Source organism: Esox lucius, chromosome 15 (genome assembly GCF_011004845.1).
Source record: "Esox lucius isolate fEsoLuc1 chromosome 15, fEsoLuc1.pri, whole genome shotgun sequence".
Taxonomy (NCBI): domain Eukaryota; kingdom Metazoa; phylum Chordata; class Actinopteri; order Esociformes; family Esocidae; genus Esox; species Esox lucius.
The window spans coordinates 25,441,304-25,467,000 of NC_047583.1; the positions used below are offsets into that span (position 1 = coordinate 25,441,304).

The following is a 25,697-nucleotide window of genomic DNA, read 5'->3' on the forward strand; positions in this document are numbered from 1 at the left end:
AACAATTGTATGTACCACATCTACCCGGGCCTAGACAGAGAGTGCGCGCATTTTATGGAACGTTACGGTACATTACAGCCAACATGCAGATTGTGCAGAAAGGGAGAGTTCGATGTGCATCCCTCTTTCCATTTAAAACCTAGATACAAAAATATATTAGAATGACCCCTTGATGCTAATTATTTCGTACACATTATACATTATGTACATCACATCTACGTCATGCATAGCGTGAAGTCGCCTTTACAGGGTGTCTTAACAATAACATTGTTTTGTCTCATGCATCCCAGCTAGCTAGCTAACATTAGCTGCAAAGGAAACACCCCCAAGAAGAACAGCGCGCGACCACAACATGGCGGAGACAGAGGAGGCTAAACAAAAATCTCAGGTGAACATTTTAGATAATCATTTTGACATTATTGTCGTTTAAACTAGCTACGAATTTCTACTGAGTCTTGTTGCAGTTAGATTCCTAGCATGCAAGGATTTTACTCAAGCGTATGACTAGCTAAACGTTAGAAACTAGCTAACGTTAGCTATGCAGTTAGCTATATAGCCAACTAGCAGTGTTCATTGAACAATCAACGCTCACATCAAAGAGGGACTCTTGTGAAAATAATACTGTATCAAAGTTCTGTCAGAAATTTCACCAGATTGCATCCCTGACGGAGTATACTAGAATAGCTAAAGCCATGGCATGTGTGTGTGTGTGTGTGTGTGGTGTGTGTGTGTGTGTGCGGGCGTGTTTGTGTGTGTGTGTGCGTGTGTGTTGTGTGTGTTGTGTGTGTGTGTGCGCGCGCGTGTGCGCGCGTGTGTACTGTAACCAGAACTAGTAACGAACGGCCTATGTCAGGAGGTCCTAAATTATAATAGCTGTCCCATAGGCTAGGGTTGCTACTTCAAACCAGGCCCATGTGGGTCTTTTTTTATCACTACTACAGTGACTACCCAGAGGTCAACATCCTCATGACACAGCCAATGGTGTGCTTGTCTTCTGTGTAATGTGGTTTCTAGTTCAAATCTCAGTCATACCATTCCCCCTCTATTAATGCACAAGAAAAATGTATCAGCCATTTAAACCAGTTTCTCCTTCCCACACAGCATGAACTCCGACTGTCCAAGGCGTTTTGATGAGGCCGTGAAGCTTCAGCCCCCTCAGCTGCTGAGTCACAGCGACAACACACTCCCCCTGTCAACAAGATCTCTTTGGAGCCAGCATCTCAACTGGACCAGTCTTCGGTGCGCCAGAAACCGGTCCAACCTAATGCCGGTTGAGCATGATTTAGCAGTGATGATGAGGGGCATATATTCCCCCACATCTCTCGTCCCACTGCTACTACCTTCTCTCTGGCTGGTTTAGGGTCAAGCCAGCCAGAGGACGAGCTGGATGGGGTTCCTGTGTTTGGGGCCGATGAGGATGAGGAGTGGGACGTTAGCCTGCCCAAGGTGGCACTGGCTGATATGGAGTCAGACAGAGAGTCGAGCGGACGGACGGCTGGATCACCTGACCCACCACCGTGCAGAGCCTCAGGATAATGACCGGAGTTCTACCGACAGATTCCTTAGAGTCTCACTTTCTAATGTTAGGACAGGTGAGAACGAGTTGCCCTCTGACATCCCTTCAGACATTTCTTACTTTTCAATCTTGTCGTTCCTTAACATAGGCCTCAATCCCGTGCGCTGGTTGATAACGTCATTCTTTTCCCAGCTTCTGAGGAGGCTTGTCCGACAGGTGAGGACGGATTGACCATGCGAGGTGAAAGCCATCTTTCAACCAACCGCTCTCAGTCCCCTTCCCCAGACTCCATCTTGGGTAAGGACTGCACAATCTCCATTGGCCCTGGCCTTGCTAGTTACGTGTAATTTTAATACAGAACACAATTTGGAGCTGTAGTGATGATTCCATTAAACAGCCCTTTTGCCCTTTCCATCAGATGGAGGAAGTCAGAGTCGACCTGTGACTGGAGGGCCCAGTCGTCAAGAGGTCTGTATTTTGTATGACTTCAGTGTAAATGTAGTTTACATAAAAATAAAAGGAGGCAAGAAAGATCCTAGGACCTTGCAGTTTTATGGGGTGCTTCTATGAACGTGGCCGTTGGTTTTGTCTCGCTTCTCTTCCAGAGGCCGGAGAGTCTGTTCCAGAACTCAGCGGTAGGGGACAGTGAGGAGACGCGCGTCTCTCCTCTCATGAACATCAAGGATGAGCCCATCGATGAAGGATATGACTGTGCTCTTTTACCGTCAACACGGAATATCAAAGAGGAACTGGACAACACAGCCCCTGAGGTCAGCAAATGCACCGCCTTCCTTTTTATTCAACCTTTCCAAGGGCATTTGTACTAACTATTTTTAATGGCTGCATTGACGGTCTTGTGCGGTCTTTTTTCTGTGTTGTGTGTTACAGGAGGAGCTGCGGATCAGTTCTGTCTTTTCCGTTGGTGGAGGAAATGCCTATGGATCGCCCATTGGTGAGGATCGTCATGTTGTTGCATTCATGGATCTGAATGAAAGAAATTCTATGGGTCACACAAGTGCTCGCTTCTATGTGCGCGTACAGCCGAGGTACCAGGCATTCCTCCCCAGTTAGCTAACACACAGGTGTTTGTGACTTGTGACTATTCTTACCTGTTAAAAGCCACAGGTAATTTATTTTAACGGTAAACCAATATGAGTCCTGTTGACGTGTCATCAGATCATTCAGGCTGTGACGGCGAAATGAGAAGTTGACCAATTCAGCTCAAAGTCGAGGAGATGATAGCTCTTGCGATTATGAACAAGTGGGTATGGGTGTTTGGTATAGTTTTAGGTCGCGCTCAGTTCCTACCCATTGCTTTTCTTATACAAGCAATGAGATTGCCCAATCGCGTTTTTGCTTTCTCTGTGTGGGTGTGGGCAGCTATCTCACTAATAGTTCTGCGATAACCGAAAGCGCATCGGTCACTGCTTGACAAACGTGCTAGTTGAAGGGTCTTCCTGAAACGGGAGTTTGACACATCAGATATATGCTTTGCCCAAACAGTTTATTGCGTTAGTTATGGATATTCAGTTAAAGTCAATTCTGCTTGGGACTTACTGTCTATAATGATGTAGTACTCTCACATGGTTGCTTGGACAACTCAAATATTCACACTGTTGTCAAAGACAACTTCATTATTTATTTTCAAGCAAATAAACCATTTCTGTACATACATCATTTGAGAAATTTGTGTTTTATTAAGTTATTATTTGCTGGAGCTATTTCTTTAATTGATCTTCATCCAAAGAAATCTAAAATTGAGTAATATGTTAAGGTATTCATAATTTATGCTTGGGTTGAGCTGGTGCATTTAGCCACATTGCATTTAGCTAGCTAGTTAAAGTCTGGGTGAACGTGTTGTGGGAGATACTTACTTGGCAGATTAAACCAGTTCCTGTTGACCTGGTAATGTTTCAAGTAGTTTCTTAGGTAAGAGAATCTTAGGGCGTTTTTTTGAAAGTGACAATTAACCACAACTGTGTGTTGTTTGAATTATTTCAGGGGGGAAATGCCTCGCTGTCAAACAGCAGGCGACCAAATGCATCGGCCATCATGTGTGTTTTTCATTTGCAATTTCAAAACGCACTTGATTCTGTCTTGTCTCGTTTCAGGCTCTACTGCAACGTCACAGACCACCACCTCCTCCTCCTACACATTTGGACCAGGAAGAAGTGTAGTTCCACAGGGACCAACGATGACCCTCCGGAGCCTGGCTCCAATGCCCCAGCCCCCCCAGTCTCAGGCCCCCAGCAGCTCCAACACAGCCAACGCAGTGCGTGTGTCATGCTCTGGCTGCTCTAAGATCCTGCTGCGTGGTCAGACTGCCTTTCAGCGTAAAGGATCCACACAGCTCTTTTGCTCCACTGTATGCCTCACTGGGTTCACCCTGCCTCCTGTCAAACTGAGAACCTGCTACCAGTGCCTCAAGTGAGTCAGTGGGCCGGACTGGAACCTGATTGACCATAGTTACAATCGCTCGGCTGTCAACCAGTCCTCGGTTAGCCTTGCACAGCCGCTTGATCCCGCAAAGCTCGCGTTTAAACGCTACACGGATATCAGTGTGGTCGGGATGAGTAGGCTTAAGTTCGGAGCTGGCTACTGTTCAACCGGGCCAATCTGCGCATTTTCATGAATTATGGGTGTGGTTTAGGTGATAGCGAGTACTAACCTGAATAGATTTTTCTGTAACGTTTAGCAACGTTAAACTCAATGCTATTATTCTTTCATAAAAAAAAATCCACTTTGCTCCTTTTTAATATTTTCAAGTATTTTCTTGGTACTTGTTAAGGTGCCTTGGAAGCACAGTAATTGGTCCTTTTTTAGCCACTTTAGCCACCTACACTTCCTTATCTGCTTGCTTGATTGCTGTTGCTCTGTACAGTTGTTGTGAATTATGCTGCTTTGGTAGTACATGATGTGTGTTGTTGCTTCGATCAGTTGAAGGCCGATCCAGTCGCGTACAAATTAATGTTTCTCAACACCCATTGGGAACGGCCCATGCCCAAACGGTTTGAATCCCAGCCTGACCAGACAGCTAGTCATGTAGCGTTTAAATGTCAGCTCATGGGATCAGACGGCTGCGCGAGGCGACTCCTTCCTCTGGTGACTTTCCCGGCGACTTAAGATCGGTGTGTATTCTCATACAGTGCCTATAGGTGCCTTCACACCCTTAAATCCATTCATGTATTTCTTTTTACATTTTGTCCTGTCAGTCCCTCAGAGTTTTGTGCATTTAACTAAGTTTTTTTCCTCCACCCTATTTACACAATGTGCTAGTTTTTAGTTATTGTGAAAAATGCTGAGCTGAAATATTTCAGTTGGATAGGTCTCCAACTCTGAGTTATTACTTCGCCGCTCCGCTTGGGCTGTGTCTTAACCGGGCTAGTTGTTGATGTTCCTTTCCCATTTTCAGCTTTTCAGTACAATGCTCCATTTATATCCTGATGAGCAACATAGTCCTGGACACTAAGAAGCATCCACGTAATATAATGCCTCCACCGTCATGCATAGTAGGGAGGTTGTCCTTTAGGTCCAACCTTGTTGGATTTTGCACCCAAACCATTTTTGGTTTGTTTTACAATTAAGTCAATTAGTAGTGGCTCTTTTGGGAATCAAACCCACAACCCTGATGTTGCAAAGACCGTGCTCTGGCAACTGGGCTACATGGCCTCAGAATCTCAGATTTTCAAATGGGTTAGTGATGTCTTGCCACCCTCCCATACAGGCCTGCTTTGTGTATTGCTTTGAATATTGTTGTTACATGCACAGTTTGACCAGTCATCTATTTTGGTGGGACAGCCTGATCTAGAGTCTTGGTGTAGCCATACCTCTTTCTCTTTAAAAATTATCTTGACTGTGCTTCAAAGGATATGAAATATGTGTTCTTCCACAACTTGGTCCCTAAGTCCTTGTTGGCTTTTTTCTTTTTGCCATTCACTGCCCAAGAAGGAACCTACAGACATGGCTGAAATCATGTGAATCACTAGAATATAACACAGGTGGAGGCCAACTGACTTTTTTAGATGATTGGTTGCCGCCAATCTAATGTTGGAATACTATTATGATGGCGAAGACAGTAAATAAAATGTGAATAAGTTAAAGGGGGTGTAGACATTCCATAGGCACTGTATCTATTTCTGTCTTTCACTATTGATTTCTGTAACTTAATTAGAACTGTCTATCTTCAGGGAGATCGAGGACCCCAAGGATGTGATTAGTGTAATTACAGACAATAATCTGAAGGACTTCTGCAGCCAGTTCTGCCTCTCCGTGTTCAACCGAAGGAGGAAACCAGGGCCTTCTTCCATTTTGCCTTCGTTCCATGAGCCCGCTGCCCCAAAGTGCAGCATGTGCAAGAAGAGTGACACGGTAAGGGACAGGAGACTGGTTGCACTGGTTAACTCTCACTTCTCCTGAGTCGAGGTTACATGTGTCTTTCATCTAATTATTGCATTATAGAACGATACACACCTTATTAAGATTAGTCACGTCTCGTTATACAGCGTAACCTTTTGCCGAATAAATATATAATTAATGGCCACCAGGGGGCATCTGTGAGCACATCGAAATTCAGCCTGTAACTACCAGTTATTGAAAACAATGCGTTGCGCTCTTGTTTGTTCGCATGTTGCAGGTGATTTCTCTAGCTCTGCTACACAAGCCTTGCTTTTATTCCGCTTGTTAATGGTAGGGTTGTAAGATGCCTTATGTCCCCTAAATATCGTGTTGTGTTTTTTCAAATCTGCCGAAATGTACCTTCTTTTTTTTTTTTAAGAGAGGGCGGTCTGCACACTTATCAGACAGTCAGGTTGTTTTTGATTAAGAGTTGGTTGTCTACTAATGGACTGTTAGTGCGCTTCTGACCCAGTGATTTTTTTGTGGTTTGTTTGTGGTAGAGGAATAATTTGTTAATCCTGCTCTTTATTTAATATTCAGTGACATGAGTGATCACATTATTTGTTTTTGCAGTAACAGGATGTCAGTTGGTATAATATTAAGTGGATTATTATGTACATTTTTGCAGGTATTGATAGGCTTACTGACATTTCATTGACAAGCCTGACATTTCAATGTGGATATTACAACTGAAGTGTTACAGCGGGTTGAGGAGCAGTTAGGGTTAACTGCCTTGCTCAGGGGCACAACGTGACTTCCAACAATGGGAAAGATGTTCAAAACTGGTAAAAACGATAAGGTGCCATATTCCTAAGCTCCCCAGGCAACATCACCAGAAATAATCTCGTTTTTTTAACCCTAATTGTCATTGCAAAATTCATCAAGATAAGAATCAATTCTTAATCAACTCGCCTGGATAAATCAGGGTGATATTTAAGGCTGTAAAGCTGGGCTTGCCCACTAAACTAGGAAAATATTGTAAGAAATTAAATAATGACAAAAAGCTATTTCAAAATCCTGATATTTATTGATATTCAACAGAATTTACAGTCGGTTACTAACAAACTTACATTTTATCCCCTCCACCCAGCTCCAAGACCATCGGTAGCACATTGTAGATGTGATCAGTGTATTTGTTTCAGGCCTTGAACGTCAGACTCTTCAGCCAATACGGGCTGATGACGTTAAGTTCCATTTTGCTTGTGGGTTTGGCTGGCTTACCTTTTCTGTAAATTCCAAAAAAATTATATCGGGTTGATTTAGAAGACCTAGAGGACGTGATGGTTAGATGTCTTCTATACGGTATACACGCACAGTTTAAACTTGGCTATTTGTCATGTGCTGTTAAATTGCATTGCTGTGTAGGTTACTTAATTTGCTGGTGACATGACCCAATGTATTCCATCATTTGCAATGCAAACCCGTGTGGCAGTTTGTTTTGGGTCATTGTCGGCATTGGAAGCAAAGAAATGGCATTAGCCAACTGTATCTGTCAATTTAAAACAATACAGATAGACCTACTGTAACTTTGTACAGGAGATGTCTCAGCCTCAGCTTTTCCCAGAAAAGCACATCTGTTGTAGGGTAGAACACATTTCTTGATTATTTCCTTTTATAAATAACTCTCGATCCATATTACCAGAATTAAGAGGCTACAGTAAATTACTTTTGTTAATATTATAGTAAAAATTGCACTCCATGAGATGTAGGCAAAAATATAATTTTCGACAGTAGGCCTTACTAATCTTACCTTAAAAAATCCTGAAGAAGCCTGATCCCGGTTGAGAAATTGCAGCCCACACATGGAGTTTGAGTGGATGCTTGAGAGATGGCTTGTGTGACCTCTCAGGTTTTCTGTAGCAATTTCTCAAGGTCCGCTTTTGTTGGTGAAGAGGACATGGTTTATTTTCTTGTGCCTTTCGAAATATGCCTCGGCCTGCTGCGCAAATAGTTCTTTGTTTCTTTGTTTGTCAGGTGAATCATTCTGGACCAAACTGCAGTTAGAACAGAGTACATAAATGGTTAATGTTCTGTACATTTTTCAATACTATTGCTGTGAAATTGAAAAGTAATTGTAACATTTAAGGGCCTGACAAATAAAATTGCCTACTATGTTATTTTGCTGGGCCTTCGTGCTTGGAATATCCTGCTCATGCGATGACAGTGTTTTCTAATAGCAGAGTCTGTGACAAAAATTCCTAAACAGTATTTTGAAAATATCCCCCTCCAAGCCTTAATCTGATCACTAGCTCAGTTAAAATCCAGGCCATCATGCAAAGCGGCAGGCCCACTGTGTGTAGAAGTTTAAGCAATGTGAGGAGTGGTGGTGGGTCTGCTGTGTAGCCCACTGTACTTACGGCATATTCTAACTTCTCGATTCCACCCACCCCCGCCCCCAATCTCCACCTCAACGCAATTTCCATTCATGAATTGGCTGTTTAACTAGGATGACTTAGCGACGACACTAGAGAGAACAGACATGGACAGAGTTTTCAAGCCAACGTCTTTCAACCGAAGAATCAGAAAAACACAAGCAGCAGTTGAACATGAACCTGAAGCAATATTACCAAAACGGAAGGTTCGTTACATTTTTAATTGGAGCCTAATAACATAATAATTGTCTGGTAATTTCGGTGGCCTTTGCTTTTGTACTAAAAGAGAATGTTTTTTGCAGCGTATACAACCACCGGCGCCTCGACAAACATCCGTGGAGATCAGAGAGAAAATAGACCCATCAAAGATAACTGTGAGTTTTGTTATATTCTTAAGGATGTGTTTTTGGAAGAAGCGTTTGTGTGGAGAAGTCACTTGTTATTGTACGTTTGCAGCGTGCTAATTAGTGTCCTGTATCGGTTCTAGGTAACTGTAATTGATGAAGATTTAGGGCATCACCATGCTGCTAAACTGATGGAGGCGCACTTGGACACAATTGCAACTTTGATGGAGGCCAGAATCAAGTCTTGGAAGGCAGAAAACCACGACACACATTCTCTGAGGGAAGAGATAATGGCAGTGGCAGATGCTTTGATGAAGTCCAATGCCGCGTTGGCGGAGAGTCAGGCCTCGTTGGCGGAGAGTCAGGCCTCGTTGGCGGAGAGTCAGGCCTCGTTGGCGGAGAGTCAGGCCTCGTTGGCGGAGAGTCAGGCCTCGTTGGCGGAGAGTCAGGCCTCGTTGGCGGAGAGTCAGGCCTCGTTGGCGGAGAGTCAGGCCTCGTTGGCGGAGAGTCAGGCCCCATTGGAGAGTAATGCAGTGTTGGCGGAGAGTCGGGCCCCATTGGAGAGTAATGCCGTGTTGGCAAAGAGTCGGGCCCCATTGGAGAGTAATGCCGTGTTGGCAAAGAGTCGGGCCCCTTTGGAGAGTAATGACGTGTTGGCGGAGACTCAGGCCCCTTTGGAAAGTAATGACGTGTTGGTGGAGAGTCAGGCCCCGTTGGCAGAGAGTCAGGCCAAGTTGGTGTACCAATCCATGCCAGGCTCACCTGTGAGGTCTGGAACTCCTGCAAGAGGAACTGCTTGGAGAAAAATTCCACCTCTGACAGGAACTCCAACAGGCAGAAGCAACACCAATGTCGCTGTTACTCCGAGAGTACATGCTGACATTATCATTCCTCCTCTGACACCAGAAAACGAAGCACTGATCATAGGGAGCCACGGAGGGCGCCCAGACCGTTACGCTGTTCTACTGTTCAAAATAACCGTAACCGAAGACCTCTACCATGAGTGGGTACGGAATACCAACTGGGATGGTTCTCGGAACAAAGTTGCTTTACCACTGAATCTCAGAGTGTTTATCTTGAACGCTGTGTCGCGGAAGTTTCCCTCCATGACTATGACTGCTGAAATACGAAAGGGCATTAAAAACAGAATCAATGAGTACCTGCGAACGCCGAGGCTTTCAGGACATGGAGTACACTCCATGATTTAGGGCCTTTAACTTTCAAAGGACTTAAATTTTCAGTAGAAGCCGAAACTGACTGGACTGTACACAAAACATACGTGTAAACATGCATTAAATATTTGAATGCAATGCATAATATGAACTGTATCTATAATGGAATGGCCTACATTTACAAATAAACTATTAAAAAAAAAAGTTTATTGAATTTTGTTACTCACTTAGCAGTCTACATTGGGGAGACTGACGAACTATCAAAATATAAATCATTCTTGTCGACTACTTTCAATAATACACTGCTCAAAGTGAACATGTAATGATCACAGTACAATCCCAAGACAATTAAACTTCAGGGATATCCATCTGTCCGGTTAGGAAGAATTAGCGATTGTGAATAATTGTCACCTCTTTTGGTGCAAATGAAAGTGACAACAGATGCACTGGTTAACGAACAGCAAGACAACCCCAAAAAGGGAATGGTTTTGCAGGTGGTGGCCACAGACAATCTCTCCATATCCTTCCTGACTGAGTCTAGTTTAGAATTTTGCTAGTGTCCTTGTCACTACTGGTAGCATGAGGTGGTACCTGCAGCCCATTCAGGTTGCACATGTAGTTCAGCTCCTCCAGGATGGCACATCCATACATGCCTTAGCAAGAAGGTTTGCATAGTCTCCCAGTATATTCTCAAGAGCATGGAGGAGATACCAGGAGACGGGCCATTACTAGGAGAGCTGGACAGGGCCATAGAAGGGCATCAACCCAGCAGCAGGACTGGTATCTGCTCCTTTATGCAAGGAGGAGCAGGAGGAGTATTGCCAGAGCCCTACAAAATGACCTCAAACGGGCTACTGGTGTACATGTTTCTGGCCAAACTGTCAGAAACAGACTCCATGAGGGCCCGACGTCCTCATAGCCCGACCTGTGCTCATAGCAAAGCAACGTGCAGCTCAATTGGCATTCGCCAGAGAACACCAGAATTGGCAGGTCTGCCACTGGCACTCTGTTCTCTTCACAGATGAGAGCAGGTTCACACTGAGCACATGACAGATGTGAAAGAGTCTGGAGACACTGTGGTGAATGTTATGCTGCCTGCAACATCATCCAGCATGACCGGTTTGGTGGTGGGTCAGTGATGGTCTGGGGAGGCATATCCTTGGAGGGTCACACAGACCTCCACCTGCTAGCCAACGGTACCCTGAATGCTGTTAGATTAGATTAAACTTTGTCATTGAACAGTACAAGTACAGTACAACGAAATGCAGTTAGCATCTAACCAGAAGTACAAATAGAAGAGGGCAGGAAATGTACAGGTATTATGTATAGTGTATGTCAGTGGCTCCCAACCTTTTTCAGTTACTGTACCCCCAAAAAGAATTTGCACTGCTTGGAGTACCCCTGAAGTACCCCCTCATGTTCATTTCACTAGTAAGTCTATGGTGTCATGTGTGTTTTCAAGTACCCCCTGTGGAAAGGCCAAGTACCCCCAGGGGTCCTACTACCCCTGGTTGGGAACCACTGGTGTATGTTATAATTGGAATGTATAGATGTGCAATCAAGGCAAATACAGTGCAAATGACAATTCTAAATGCGCAATGAAGGCAAGTAGGGGAGGGCAGGAAATGTACAAGTATTAAGTATAATCTATGTACAGGTGGGAAGTGAACGGTTGTGTGATGAAGCAAATGCAAGTACAAATGGAAATTCTGACTGCAATCGAACAAATTGATGAGTATGTACAACTGAAATGCAGGGACAGCAGCAATGAGGTTCCCGTGGTAGACATGTACATGTAACAACTGGAAAATGCAAGTACAGTGGCAGTTCTAAATGTGCAGTGCAGGCAAATCGAATCTGCAATGTGGCATGGGCAACTGAAATGCAGGGATAGCAGCAATGAGGTTCCCGACGTAAGACATACGTGTAACAACTGAAAACATGTGGGTATGGTTACTAATGGGTCACAGTAGATGGAAAGTAACTTCCTGAGCCTGCTGGTGTGGGAACCGAGACATCTGTACCAACTGCCTGATGGAAGGAGGGCAACCAGTTTGTGGCCTGGGTGTGAAGGGTCCCTGATGACGCCGCGCTCCCTATGAAGACACAGCTTGCGCTGGAGGTCAGCGATGGCTGGGAGCTGTGCGCCAGTGATGTGCTAGGTGGTTTTCACCACCCATTGCAGGGCCTTCCGGTCGGCCACGGAGGTACCGGGATGAAATCCTCAGACCCATCGTCAGACCTTACGCTGGTGCCGTGGGACCTTGGTTTCTCGGGGTGCAGGATGATGCCTGGCCTCATGTGGGCAGAGTTTAGGCAATTCCTGGATGAAAAATGCATTGATGCCATTGGCTGGCCCTCATGTTCCCCAGCCCTGAATCCAATTGAGAACCTCTGGGACGTTATGTATCGGTGCATCCAACGCTGCCAAGTAGCACCACAGACTGTCCAGGAGCTCACTGTTGCCCTGATCCAGATCTCGGCGGAGATCCCCCAGAACACTATCCGCCTTCTCATCAGGAACATGCCCAGATGTTGTCGGGAGTGCATACAGGCACATGGGGGCCATACACATTACTGAGTCACATTATGAGTTGCCGTGATAAAATTCACGCAAGTTGGAACAGCCTGTCATTTCCATTGTTGACTTTGATTTTCAGTGTAAGTTTTGAATCCAGCCTTCAGTCGGTTGGTGATTTTGGTTTCCATTGACTGTTATGTGATTTTGTTCAAGGAATTACACAATGTACAATAAAGATTTTGATCTTTAATATATTTTGTTATCGAGACCCGATGTGTGATTTGTGTTCCCTTCAAAAAATTTGAGCAGTGTACTACTTCTACATTCAACAGAGCCATATTTCACAAATGAAAACCAATTTAGAGGCTACTTTGCATTGGCACCCAGGCGCTAATCTCACCTCGCTGAAGGAATGACATTAGTGGATTAATGGGCAGTGCCCCGGATCAAAGATTTGGAGCCTTGGTTGAATTTGAATGAACTTAACAATGAGGACGAAGAGGTGGGTTGTTGAAAAGCCTTTACCACTAGGGTTGGCAGTCCCATCTAATTCATAAAATGACAGTTTATTACAACAAAACCAAAAAATACAATGCTGGAAAAAATACTATCTTTGCTAATTCCAATGACAATGATCTAGCTTGTGTAATTCTTCAAATGTATTATACTAAATAAGTATTAAGTGAAGCCAAATACATAGTGTCCTTGAGTATTAAACTCTGTACACCACCACAATGGATTTGAAAGGAAACAACCGAGATGCGATTGTAGTGCATACTTTCAGGTTTAATTCAAGAATATTGAAAAATATTGTATGTAACGTTTAGGAATTATGACAATTTTCATACAGAGTCCCCTTATTTCAGGGGCTCAAATGTATTTGGACTAATTAACAATCAAATGAAATGTTAATTTTTAATACTATGTTGACAATCCTTTGCAGGCAATGAATGCATGGACATCACCAAACGCTGGGTTTCCTAATTTGAGGCTTATGAATGGTTTGCACCTTGTGATGAACCCTCTGTATTTGCTCTTGTGAAGTTTTCTCTTTATGGTAGACTTGGATAATGATATGCCTACCTCCTGGAGAGTGTTCTTCACTGGAAGTTGTGAAAGGGTTTTTCTTTACAATGGAAAGGATCTTGCAATCATCTACCACTGATGTCTTCTTGGACGTCCAGGCCTTTTTGGGTTGCATTGAGGGCCCCTTTGACTGCATGTTGTGGGTTCATAGCAACAGCTTCCAAATACGAAAGCCACACCTGGCATCAACCCTAGACCTTTTACCTGCTTAATTAATGAAGAAATAATGAAGGAATAGCTCACACTTGTCCATGAAACAGCTTTTGGGTCAATTGTCCAATTACTTTTGGTCCCTTGAAAAAGAGGGGGCTACATATTAAAGAGCTTTGATTTCTAAACCCAATTTGGATGTGAATACCCTCCAATGAAAGCTGAGAGACTGCACTTTAAGCCCATATTCATTATTTAACTGTAGCTTGTATGTATTTTGGTAAACCGCCCAAAGAACAAAACCTGTCCAGTCCTGACAGTAGCAATGTAATTGAAAATATTTCCTGATTTGTTGAGTAATGGACGGTGGGAAAAGCATTATTTTGTCTCAGTATATTACTTGAATTAGTAGGCATATGTTTAGCAAACCAAAAGATATACTCCCAATTTGGCTGTGAACTTGCAATGTCTGGGTTGAGAGACCGATGCTCTAACCATTCCGCTACACATTAGCGTGGCCGTCACTAACCCATTTTCTATACACAACTATGGCTTCTGTATGAATGGAATGAAAAGTAAAACATGTTACTCAATTCCCTGGAAAGAAATTATAATAATACACATTTTTCGTGGACCGTTTTAAGTAAACAATGCTGAGTACATCATAGGAAATCACTGATGTGTTATTAAAGCTATTTGCTTAACTCCCTAGTGTAACAACCAAGTTACACTAACGAGTTACCAAGCATTATCAATGTTCTAGCGCCTATTACTGTGGGGATGGATTTATTTCAAGTAAATGTAGTGTACCATCTCTTGATGTTTTTCAAAACGGTATGTGAGGGGGGGAAATTAGATGGAAGACACCTGGGCATGATTTTGCACGAGTGTTGTTACTGGATTTGATAATTCCCCTTTTCTCTTTTAGATACAGCACGAGGTGACTCACCAGGGCTCCTTGCATAAACTGTGCAGCGATGAGTGTTTCATGCGCTTCCGCTCCTCCCACAACCTGGTCATAAACGTCTGTGAGAGCTGTGGCGAGTACTGCGCCAGTACTGACAGGAACTGCCGGACATTTCGTGTAGAGGGTGTTACCATGAAGTTCTGCAGTCCCACCTGCATTAGCACTTATAAACGGGTAAGTTTTCCCTATAAACAACACAAAAGTAACACAACTGTTAAAGCTCCCCATGTTAAGGGGTATTTTCTATACATTGGGAGGCCTTATTGCTATTTTAAATCGGTTACCAAGGCAATTGGAGCCGTAAAAAGTGCTGTGATGTCATTCCGGTGGTATACGGCCTCATATACCACGCCTGTCAATCAATCAGCATTCAGAATTTAAACCCCCTGTAACATTGAAGCATGGAGGCAGGGCACAAGCGCAGGGAGAACAGAAGGCAGAACTATAATATAAACTGGGTGGTCCCAATGATGATTGACTGATAGCCGTGGTATAAATATACAGGTGAAATGTGTTTGGCTGATATGTCATTGCGTCCATACTTATTTTCCCTGTATAAATAAAGATAACATTTTAAAAGATTGCCTGTTACCTGTATGCCATGGCCTACATGTTCCATCTCACAATGTCAGTCTTGACATCCCCCAACGCTCGTGTGCTGTGTCCGGCTTCTAAAGAAATGACATTATTGGCTTCAACCAAATTCTGATGATGGTTTTGACCGTAAAAGTGTTGTTCTTGGAAAAGGTGTACCTGTAAATCCCATGATTCCACCAGTTCCTCCCGTCTTCATCAGAATTTCCTTCTTCCCACTCTTTCCTGCTGTCCCTGTATGATAGACGACCACCAAGGTGATGCCATGCAGCCACTGTCGTGACCTGAGGCTCATGTCTGACATGGTGGAGAGCACCGACTCAGAGGGCAAGGTGGAACTGTTCTGCAACCCCATCTGTGTCACTAACAGCCGGCCACCTAGTGACTTGTCAGGTAGCAGTGACTTAACTCTGGTAGAAGCGGAAGGATAATGCATTTTCATTGGTTAATTCTTTCGTTCTTATTGGGTCCAGAATGTTATAAAATCGGTCTTTTCTGGTGCTTTCATTTCTGTTATGCATCTGTGTGTCCATTCAGTAAAAAAATGATTAGAGAATGGGGGGGGTGTACGTGCAGTAGCTTCTTGACTAGACATGCTCTGGTATTTCCCCACACAATCCCTCCCACCCCTACGTTCAGCTTAGTTTAGTTGACTCTCCTCTGTCAGGCTACGCCAATTGTGGAACTAGATTCCCCCTGCGTTAAAGACAATTGGTTTCTTGCCCAGCTTCCTACAATGTCTAAAACCCTACTTCTGCTAAGATAGAAACCCTGACTTTTCTAATTTGGAGATGATACTTATTCATTGAGAATACATGTATTTACTGTGGTTTTGCTGATTGTAAGATGATTGCATTAACTATACGTTGCACTGGATAAGAGCCTCTGTTAAATGACTGAAATGTTTTTGTCTTTAAATTTCTGTAGTTGTGTTTGTACTGCTGTGGTATTTAAGTACATTTAAGTCCTTTAGCAGACGCTCTTGACCAAAGTGACTTTCAGTAGTGACAGAATACATTGTCTTTATTCTTTAATGTTTTTATTCTATAAACGCTTAGAACGGTATAGGCTGGTTGTATCTTGTTCCTCTCTTTACATTTCTTGAAAACTGCTGTCAGCCTGTTGTAAACACTCTGTTTAACAAAAATATAAAGAAAAAAAACATCTGAAATTAAAAACGCTGCGGTAATTTGGAACAACATAAGCCTACATGGCCTAAGGGGAGAGAGAGGCTGTTCAGAGTAGTGTTCTTTATCTCAGGCAGCGATATAACAAATGGCTGTCGACAGTCTAAACTTTAAGCTAGTGTTATTTCTAGCTTCAATATGTTAAAGTCAAGTACAAAAAAACTGTAGAAAACCATACAGACCCGTCTAAAATACATGCAGGACATGTATTGAAAAGCACACAAAATAGCATAATGTTCATTTGAGTGTGACAGGAAGTGGAGTGCGTGTCCATGGTACTGGGCCATGCAGAACGAACCGGCCCACCGTCATACTATGATAATGTACTACGTTCTGGTTGCCCAGATGTGGAACTCCAGCAAATGTTAATCATGTTGACTATTAAATGCTCCCAACATAGTAAATTAGCATACAGAAGAAGAAAAACATTAAAACCAAACAATGTATTAAGAAAGAACACAATTCTTTAAATGTGGAAATGTATTAATGTATTAAGAAAGAACACAATTCTTTAAATGTGAAAGACTTTAGGTCGTTATCAGAGTATCTCATTACAAGGGAAATGTTCTCAAACCATTGGTAGATTTTTTGAGGAAGCATTTACTGCAGTGTATAAATATATGCAGTGTATTACCAAAGTGGTTTAAAGGTAGGTTCAGCCCATCTCTGACCATACTGATGAATATATACGAGAAATGGATGTTGTATAAAAGCGTCTCGTCGTCACACAGGAGCAGCGTTTCCCTGTACCTACTGTAAAGTCAAGGCCGTCTCTCAGTACCACCTGGCCATGGTCGACGGCAGTATCCGCAACTTCTGCTCATACGCCTGCGTCAAAACCTTCCGGGTATTAACTCATTCTTTAACTGTGTATTGCATCTGATGTGTTGATTAGCGACTGTGTGCACTCCATTAGTCTCAATTAAAGTGACTTGATGTATTTTCCACGATTGCGTTTAGGTTTTCTTAATTGTACTTACGAGGTACCAAATGTGAAATGCAATGTGTAATACAGGTAGAACTGAAAGGTAGTAGTCATTACACAAGACAAGCCTCTGAACGTTTTTTCCTTTGATTTAATGTGGTAGGAGGGCGAAGGCAACCAGCCTCCCCCCCAGCAGGGCCAGATGAATGGCTCCTCATTCCCTGCTCCTCACACGCCAACACCATACCTCCAGAACCCTCCAGCACCACCCCAGGGTTACCCTCACCCTTACCCCCCAACCTGGGTACCCACCTCCAGCCACCCGTACACCCCAACTCAGACCTCGGCTCCACCTTTACACTACAGAGCTGCACCAAGTTTGGCACGGTCCTACGGGCCAGGGCAGCATCAGTCAGGTCCGCCCGTGCCCCCCTCCCCTTCTTCGTCCTCGTCCTTTACCTCCAACCCAGCGGGGCCTGTGAAACTGTCCTGCTTTCAGTGCCCTCAGCAATTCCGATGGAAGCCTGAACTCTATGAGTACAATGTAAGTATCTTTTGCTTGATCTTTCTCAATGGGTTTCATCCAATAGTTTCTGTCATGTTTTTTTCTTATCCGATACTCTGTCCAATACGTTTTATCCAATACTCTGACCCCCTTTTGTAACATGGTTTGAACTTTCTTGAATGCCAAGACCCCTTTTGTTCTGAGTATTAAATGTGTATTTGTCTCACGCTTTGTCCTCTTGGGCTTCTGTGATGTGTTTCTTCAGGGTCGCACCATGCAGTTCTGTAGCAAACCATGCAGTTTTGAGTTTAAGAAACTGTGTAATATCATAGTGAGGTGTGAGTATTGCAAGCTGGAGAAGGTGGCCAAAGAAGTCATCAGATATGATCTCATTGACAGGCACTTCTGCAGCGAGAGTGAGTAGGAGCACCTGTTTCTATTGTTCTCTTTGTGTTTAGCCATTTCTGCTGTTCAGCTAGCTCATTCTTTCTTCAGGTTTTGCGCTATTGCTGAGCGTGGACCAACAAAACGATTTATCTATATGAATGTCACAGGTTGTAAGCTGCTCTTCAAGCACGACATGAAGGGGCCATGGCGAACGTGTGCCTACTGTGCTGACATCAGTCCCAAGATGATCCACAACCACTTTGGGGGCAAGATGCAAGAGTTCTGCCGGGAGGCTTGCATGTCCAGCTACACTGTTCTCTTCTATGAGGTCAGAGCTAATTGAATCTGTCTGTTGACCTGGGGCCGTTTTTAACTCACCTACTCTGAGAAGCTTTATTAGTATGGCTACAGATCGCTCATTGTCTTAATTGATACCATAGAAACAATTCCTGGTTTTGATAATTGGGATGTGTGACTATGTAGTAGAGCTGACCAATTAGTGCTTTTTGACGTCCATTCAGTTATTCAAAAAGAATTGCTGTTTCATATATTTTTAAACACTACATGCATTATGGGAAAATAAAGGATGTTGGATTTTTTGCAGGAGTGCACAGTGTGTTTGTGTAGGCTACCGGCCCGTCCTCCTCCCAAGCCCTACTGTAACCTGCTGATTGATTCAGATTGAACCATAGCTAACTTAATGTATTCATTGCTAGTGTTAGCAATGATACATTGATAAAAATTACAACATTTCTTTCACGTTTCGTTTGTCTGGTGCCAGCACCTAATGCACCCATAATAAGTAACTAAAAGATCTCACTGGTAAACAGCAATTTTGCATTAATCCCACTTAAACCATGCCAACAAAGAATAATAGAACAAAATGTTTTGAAATGCTAATTTCCCAATTGCAAATGCATGCTCTTTCTCTGTTTCCCTAGTGGATTACTTATAGGGAGCTGTACTGTAAGCACTGTGTTTTGTACATGCCATGTAGGCTGCACCTTTGCAGTTATCCCGCTATGGTTGGTAGAAATGCAAATATTAACATGTTTACCCCTATTTATAGCTTTCTCCAATTAGTATTTAATGTTGACATCTATTTAATCTATTTACTATTTAATCATGCTCATTTTTCAAGGCATTTTGTTGTGTAATGTCATACTAGTTAGTTAGCTAGCTGGCGGTATCCAGTCAGTCTTCCAGGACCTTTTTCAGGTGGGGATTAGGCCTAAGTAGGAAGTACCATCTCCATGGAGTTGTAGTCTTTTAGAAAGAGGAAAAATATTACAACATTGTGCATTTATCAAGATATATGCTGATAGAAACATCCCTGGACGACATTCAGATGCTCTGTCAATCAATGACAACCGCAAATACACACAAATGTAATTGTTGTCCGATCTGGGTAACATGAGGACAGACATTTTTCAGAACTTGTTAGTCCCTAAACACGCGTTCTGACGTGATAAAGAGTGTTCTTTTGCATGCAAATCCTAGTCCTGTTATCCTTCTGGACAGCTTTGTATGAAACCAATTGCACTGACCTAGAAATCTCTCAAACATTAGGGTGAAATGCCCCTTTAAAGGAGAATAGATTACATTTTTTGAGGCTAGTTACTGATTCTGGTACCCATCTGTGCATCCATTTTATTAGCTAGCTGATGTTCAGTCAGATCCAGGGCTAGCTAACTTGGATGTTTAAAGGACATTTAGAGCTCCTCCATAGTAGACCCTCTGTAGTTCCTACTAATTAATGTCATTGTGATGTCTAGTGCGCTATAAACCAGTCCTTTTTTGGTTCTGAATGTTATTTTGCTGCTTGGAAAACAGTGTAGTGAAACAAAAAAGTAGTCGCTATTTCAGCACTAAAATATTTGAAAATAATTTTGGCTCTAATCCCTGGTTGGGAGATTCCCTTCAATGTTTTTTTTATTGCATGTTGACGTTTCCATCTCTGCCTTTTTGAAGTCCCATGATCCCATGTAATGTGGCTGGCCTTTTTGTTGTCCCGTCCACCCCAGATGGCCAAGTGTGAATGCTGCAGACGTCAAGGCAAGATGAAAGAGCAGCTCAAGTGTTTCGGGTCCGTACGGCATTTCTGCAACCTGGAGTGTGTCATTCAGTATTGCTATCAGACCTTCCAGCAACACCCTCGGACCAGCAACGGCACCGCTTCTGCACACGGTACCGCTAAATGGGTTACGGATAGTTCCACACGGCTGCCCAGTTGTCAGACATGCTGCTAACGCCTCTGCTACTTTCCCTCTTTCTGTGTGTCCCACCGCAGGTCGGTCCCAACCTCCGTTCCCCCTGTCAAAGCCGGCTCCCGTCATTGCTGATGTGGTCTCGTTGGCCACCTGTCCCGCCGGCCAGCCCCCTGCCACGGCTGCCACTGCCCTCACAGGTAGCTAGCGCTCTCGCCCCGGTAACGCTGAACGCTGTTAAGAGGGCGGGTAAAATGAGATATGTCATGAGGACTTTTTCGGCTGCGCTTGCAGGAGCGCTTCCCACTTCTAACTCTCACGGCAAGAGCCTCGGCCATGCGAGCACCCAGACGGACGCCATGAGGATCTCAGCCCGCCGCAGGGTCATGAAGAACAAAGCCATCATCTGTAAACCCCTAATGCTGGACCAGGAAACCAGCTGTCAGATGCCCACGCAGACCCCGGACATACCCCCAGCGCCAATGGGTAAAACCACTAATATCCCAAACGGAAGAGCAATTGTAGGCTCTTACGCCCACTCTACTCTGTGTTGTTTTGTAGAACATGCTGCGTCATTTATTCCTTAAATGTAATGTTTAAACAACGCTTTAAGATCCCTCCCCGACCTTGACCTTCCACTTGATGTACCATGTGGGTTTATGGGTTAATAAGGATCTCTGATCATATCCATCACTCTGTCTTTGTGTGTGTAGGCTTTGCAGAGACTGGGTTCACGTACACGGAGAATGGGGAGAAAGTGAGGGTGGTTGTAATGCCCGTTCCAGTGCCAGTCTTCATTCCGGTGCCCATGAACCTGTACAGCCAGTACACCCCTGTGCCCATGGGCATCCCTGTGCCCGTACGTCTGCCCCGTGTTCTCTCCACATGCACTCATTGTCTTCAAATGCCCCAAAATGAAATAGTGAGACACATTATTTTCCTTTGAAAAACTATTTGCCTCTAGGTGCCCAACCTTGAAGTCCTAAACATTCACCCCCCCCCCACACACACACACCCTTGTGTGTTTGATTCATATACTTGGGCTCACCCTGACAGTCCTTCTGACATTCATCACGGGGCTGGTTAAAACACATTCTAGTTCTATCTCTGCTCCCTCCTCCCAGGTCCCCGTGCCCATTGTAATACCCCCGTCGTTGCACCGTTCAGAGCTCAAGGCCAGGAAGGACTGTGTCCCTCCTCAGACCGCGACGGAGCAGCAGCAGGAGGAGGAGGAGAAAGATAAACCTGTCTCCCATGGAGGTGAGAAAAACGCTGCCTTGAAGGAGAATCTGTTGTCGTTTGACACGTCAGTCGATGGCTGCTGTCCGGAGCGGGTCTGTAAACCGATTGGATCCCAGTCGAGATACAAGCACACGCTGCAACCCGTTATCTGGAAGTTGCACCGTGTCTGCGGCTGTTTGATTAACCGTTCTACGTGACCTGTAAGTGCGTGCGCGGTGTTTGTCCGCAGATCAAGGCAGTGCTTACAGCGGAGACCTGGAGTCAGAAGCTGTGTCCACCCCCCACAGCTGGGGGGGGGAGGATGAGTCCACATCCCACCCCCAGAGAGGGGCCAAGGGCCCCGTCGAGCCACCCAGCACAGCCTCCTCCTCACCCAGCATGATGGATCTGGAGGCTGACTTCCCCCCTGGTGAGAATGCCTCTGAGAGTCTCCGTGCATTCGTTAGCAGGCTGTGTTCCCAAGGTGTTATTTGGTGGAAAATATTTATTCAAACCTGTGTTCGTCTAGTTTAGAAACAAATTCCGTTGCAACGACAGAAGCGGTTTGTGTAATCTTCCGAATGACTGTCAGTGTATTCACTGTGGCTTCAGAGTCGTTGGATCCTGGCGTGGTGATGGGGCAGAGAGTGGCGGTAAAGATCCGACGATGTAAGAGACCAAGAGAAGACTTCCCTCCCAGTAAACGGGTACGTCAGTGTATCTGAAGAAGTGCACTTTAAAGGGTATAGTGTGCCATTTGCGAGGCACCGATGCGCCTTGGTCATTAGCTAGGTGATGCTAATGTAAGGTAGCGATAGCAGTAATCATATCTAGTCATAACCATATCCTAACTAGGGAACTAGGTAGTATCACCTCTGTAACAGCACTCCTTTATATTACTGACTGAGATCTGGATTAGATACTGACGTCAAACACATTCCTCCTCCTACTATATTGTGTCCAACCCTTTAAAATAATCAAATAATTCTCTGTCTGTGATGTGTTGAAGATATGTAAGCGAAGTGGGACTATGGACATGGTGGAGCACACTGTTTCACTGCCTCCTGCCAGATCGAAACTCCAGCACAAATATGGGGTGAAAGCCTGGAAGCATTGGGTCCTGCAGAGGAACAAGCAGTTTAACTGTGAATTTCCCAAAGATGCCTGTGAGTCAGTCACAACTTGACGGGCCATTTGTAGGTCTCGTGGACCGACTTCACAAATCATTGAGTTGTTTATTTAATCAGTCTAAATATACTACCGTTATTTGTACCTCCGTGGTGTTCAGTGGCCATTTTTCTCACTGGCAGCCCAATGTCTTTCTATAATCTGGCGTTCTGTGTTCCTCCTAAAGCAGCTAAATCCATGGTCGTAAAGGAGGACGTGTTGCAGTGTAACTCATCGGAGCTTAGTTACGGCCTGTGTCGCTTCATTAGCGAGGTCCGTCGCCCCAACGGCCAGGCATACCCCGCTGATAGCATCTTCTACCTCTGTCTGGGCATACAGCAGGTAACGTCTAGTGTTTTAGTCAACGCTTTGCTGTCTAAGTTCATTCGTGTTTGCTCGCAAGTTGCTCCTTATATCTCACTCCGGTGTCCATTTCATCATCTGTTTTGGTGTTACTTAGTGACTGTCACTCAAAGTTTTAGTTTGACTGCTTTTTTTTTTTCTATTATCAAATAATGCATGTTTAGGCAATCTCTTATTTCCATCATGTGCACAATCAGATGGCCTTGTCCAACTACAGTAGACCTGTTGTCCAGCGTTATACTAAACAGATAAAAACTATTAAAATGACTTCAAAGCTGTTAACATGAACACTGGCTCATTCCATACTGTTTTCCATTCTGGTACTCAGTGACCACACATTAAACTGTTTAGTTTGAGGCCTGAATGCCCCAGGTATATTGATAGCAGCTAATACCGTTTGTGGAATAAGTAGTATCTACATGTCTGCTATAGTAAGGGCACCAGGGGCCAATATGAATTACATTTGCCCTTTTGCCACATCGCTGCCTAATACATTGACTAATACCTGTCCTCCGCAATCTCTGCAGTATCTGTTTGAGAACGGAAGAGTAGAGAATATCTTCACTGATGTGCTCTACCACAAATTCACCATGGAAATTACTATGATGCTACATTACTGGAGACCTTCCCTGCTGCCCAGTGGTAAGGATGTTTGAAGTATTCCTCAACGCTTGTTGTTGGAAAGATTTACAACACACGCGCAGTGTTAAACCATACCCGTGTGTGTGTGTGTGTGTGTGTGTGTGTGTGTGTGTGTGTGTGTGTGTGTGTGTGTGTGTCCAGGCTACCTACATTCCCGTGTGGAGGAGGACTACCTGTGGGACTGTAAGCAACTGGGGGCTTACTCTCCTATCGTGCTGCTCAACACGCTGCTCTTCTTTGGTACCAAGCTATTCCAGTTCAAGACCCTGGGCCAACATAGACAGCTGTCCTTCGCCAATTTCACCCGCTGCACTAGAGTTACCAAGAACGGCAAGAGCGCCTTCCTAAGGTTTAAGCCTTGTCGGGAGGTTTCAGACACTGCAGGTGAGTTCTGACCTCAGTCGAGTAAGACGCTCTCCTACTCCATTTCATTTCTTTATAGTGGACTGTATTCATCGCATTACAAGCAATTAAAGGGGCCGTTTGTACGAATTCTACTGTACTACAAGCATAAATGACCAGCAGACATCTGCAGGGAATTTTTTGAGTTTATGTTTCAAATATTATTCATTGAAACTATCTCGCCGGTCCGTGTAATGCTATTCTGGTTGATTTCAGTAAGGGAAGGGGAATTTGTATTGTCTAAAATTCTGTCTTGTAAAAGTGACAAGCAGGATTCTATACATTGCCCCTTTAAGAAATGCATTGCCATGTCACAAGCAGTAACATCCTCCACACATTCCGTAATGCGCTAGGATTTATGTTGGCGTTTCCTTTTTGCGTGTGTATCCAGAGCTGCTAGCAAACCCTGCCCAGACGAAGCAGGATGAAGAGGACGGCGATATGGAGATGCCTGAGAACACCGAGAACCCCCTCCGCTGCCCTGTTAGGCTCTACGAGTTCTACCTCTCCAAATGGTGAGAGAACCCAATGCATCAGGATTCGTGTACACCGTAGCTAGGGATTGTTTGAGATATAATGTAACCTTTTTCAGTGGGAATAAAAGACATGGGGAATAATTGTGCGCCTGTGGATAATTCTAAAATCCTTTTCCCTCAGCTCGGAGTCGGTGAAGAATAGTCCATACCTGTTTTACCTCCAGCCCGAGCTCTGCTGTCACTCCAACAGCCTGCTGTGGTACTCTGACCAGCAACTAGAGGGCGCTGCACTGGAGAGCATGCTCACGCTGATCCTGGCAGTACGGGAGGTGCACGTGAACGAGGCCACGATGCATCAGCACTCTACCGAAGGCTCGGCGGCTTCCACAGATGACGATGATGACAGCTCCTAGTGGAGGTCACAGACTGGTGAAATGGCGCCCTGGCCCCCAGGTAGTGGTGCACGACTTTAGATCCGGGCCGCTTCTGGTCTGAAGCTGTGCACTGGGGGGTCGGGTCCCATTGTCAGATGCAATTATGGACATGCCGCAAAACATGCACAATCATGTAAAGACAATATACCATAACGTCGGATACACTTCATTTAGTTTTTTCATTATGTCTTTGTTTTCTAGTTTCTAGTTTTAGAGGAAGAATGGAGTCACAGCTAAAAAAAAAAAAACGCAAACATTAAAATCCTGTTATTGTTACATTAGTGTCTGTTTGTTTTTCTCGTTTGTTACTAGTGCTGAGATTTCAATTGTATTTTTACCAAACAATGTCCCCAAGCTATTGGAATTAAAGCCTTGAGTATCACCAATTCAAAGTTGGCCTTAATGGGAGTGACGAAACTGGCGTGAAGTATTTCTCATTCAATTTTACTGAATCACACTACAAGCGTGGGGCAGGTTAAGGAGAGGGTTTTGTAGGTAAAGTTGCCTAAAGCCAATGGTTATGTGCTGTAGGTTTCTCCAGGTCTTACTGTATTGGCTAATGGAGGCCAATTTTGTCCACCAGACTACAAATATGGGAGCAAGGTGTCTGGGAATAAGATCATTTTCTATCAGTCGCCTTATACTGAGGGCCCATAATTCCACA

General features: G+C 44.2%; 1 protein-coding gene across 4 annotated transcripts; it reads left to right on the plus strand.

Moving 5' to 3' along the window:
- Nucleotides 1–83: 83 nt before the first annotated feature.
- On the plus strand, nucleotides 84–25,309 carry si:ch211-266o15.1 (zinc finger MYM-type protein 4). 4 transcript variants are annotated; one of them, XM_020054061.3, is made up of 28 exons: nucleotides 84–388; nucleotides 1,102–1,239; nucleotides 1,361–1,592; nucleotides 1,709–1,813; nucleotides 1,935–1,984; nucleotides 2,122–2,286; nucleotides 2,405–2,468; nucleotides 3,628–3,943; nucleotides 5,704–5,884; nucleotides 14,485–14,697; nucleotides 15,363–15,510; nucleotides 17,036–17,151; nucleotides 17,393–17,773; nucleotides 18,000–18,150; nucleotides 18,289–18,449; nucleotides 20,146–20,308; nucleotides 20,412–20,528; nucleotides 20,623–20,814; nucleotides 21,042–21,187; nucleotides 21,453–21,588; nucleotides 21,800–21,979; nucleotides 22,162–22,256; nucleotides 22,559–22,715; nucleotides 22,904–23,058; nucleotides 23,607–23,721; nucleotides 23,863–24,105; nucleotides 24,515–24,638; nucleotides 24,781–25,309. In XM_020054061.3, exons 3-28 carry the CDS (start codon nucleotides 1,388–1,390, stop codon nucleotides 25,010–25,012), a joined length of 4,311 nt encoding a protein of 1,436 aa, XP_019909620.2. In that variant the 5' UTR covers nucleotides 84–388; nucleotides 1,102–1,239; nucleotides 1,361–1,387; the 3' UTR covers nucleotides 25,013–25,309. The 4 variants fall into 4 exon arrangements, with proteins under 4 accessions (XP_019909620.2, XP_010891208.3, XP_010891209.3 ...); XM_010892906.5 differs by having other exon boundaries at nucleotides 1,102–1,592; XM_010892907.5 differs by having other exon boundaries at nucleotides 1,102–1,592; nucleotides 22,907–23,058.
- The last annotated feature ends 388 nt before the right edge of the window (nucleotides 25,310–25,697 follow it).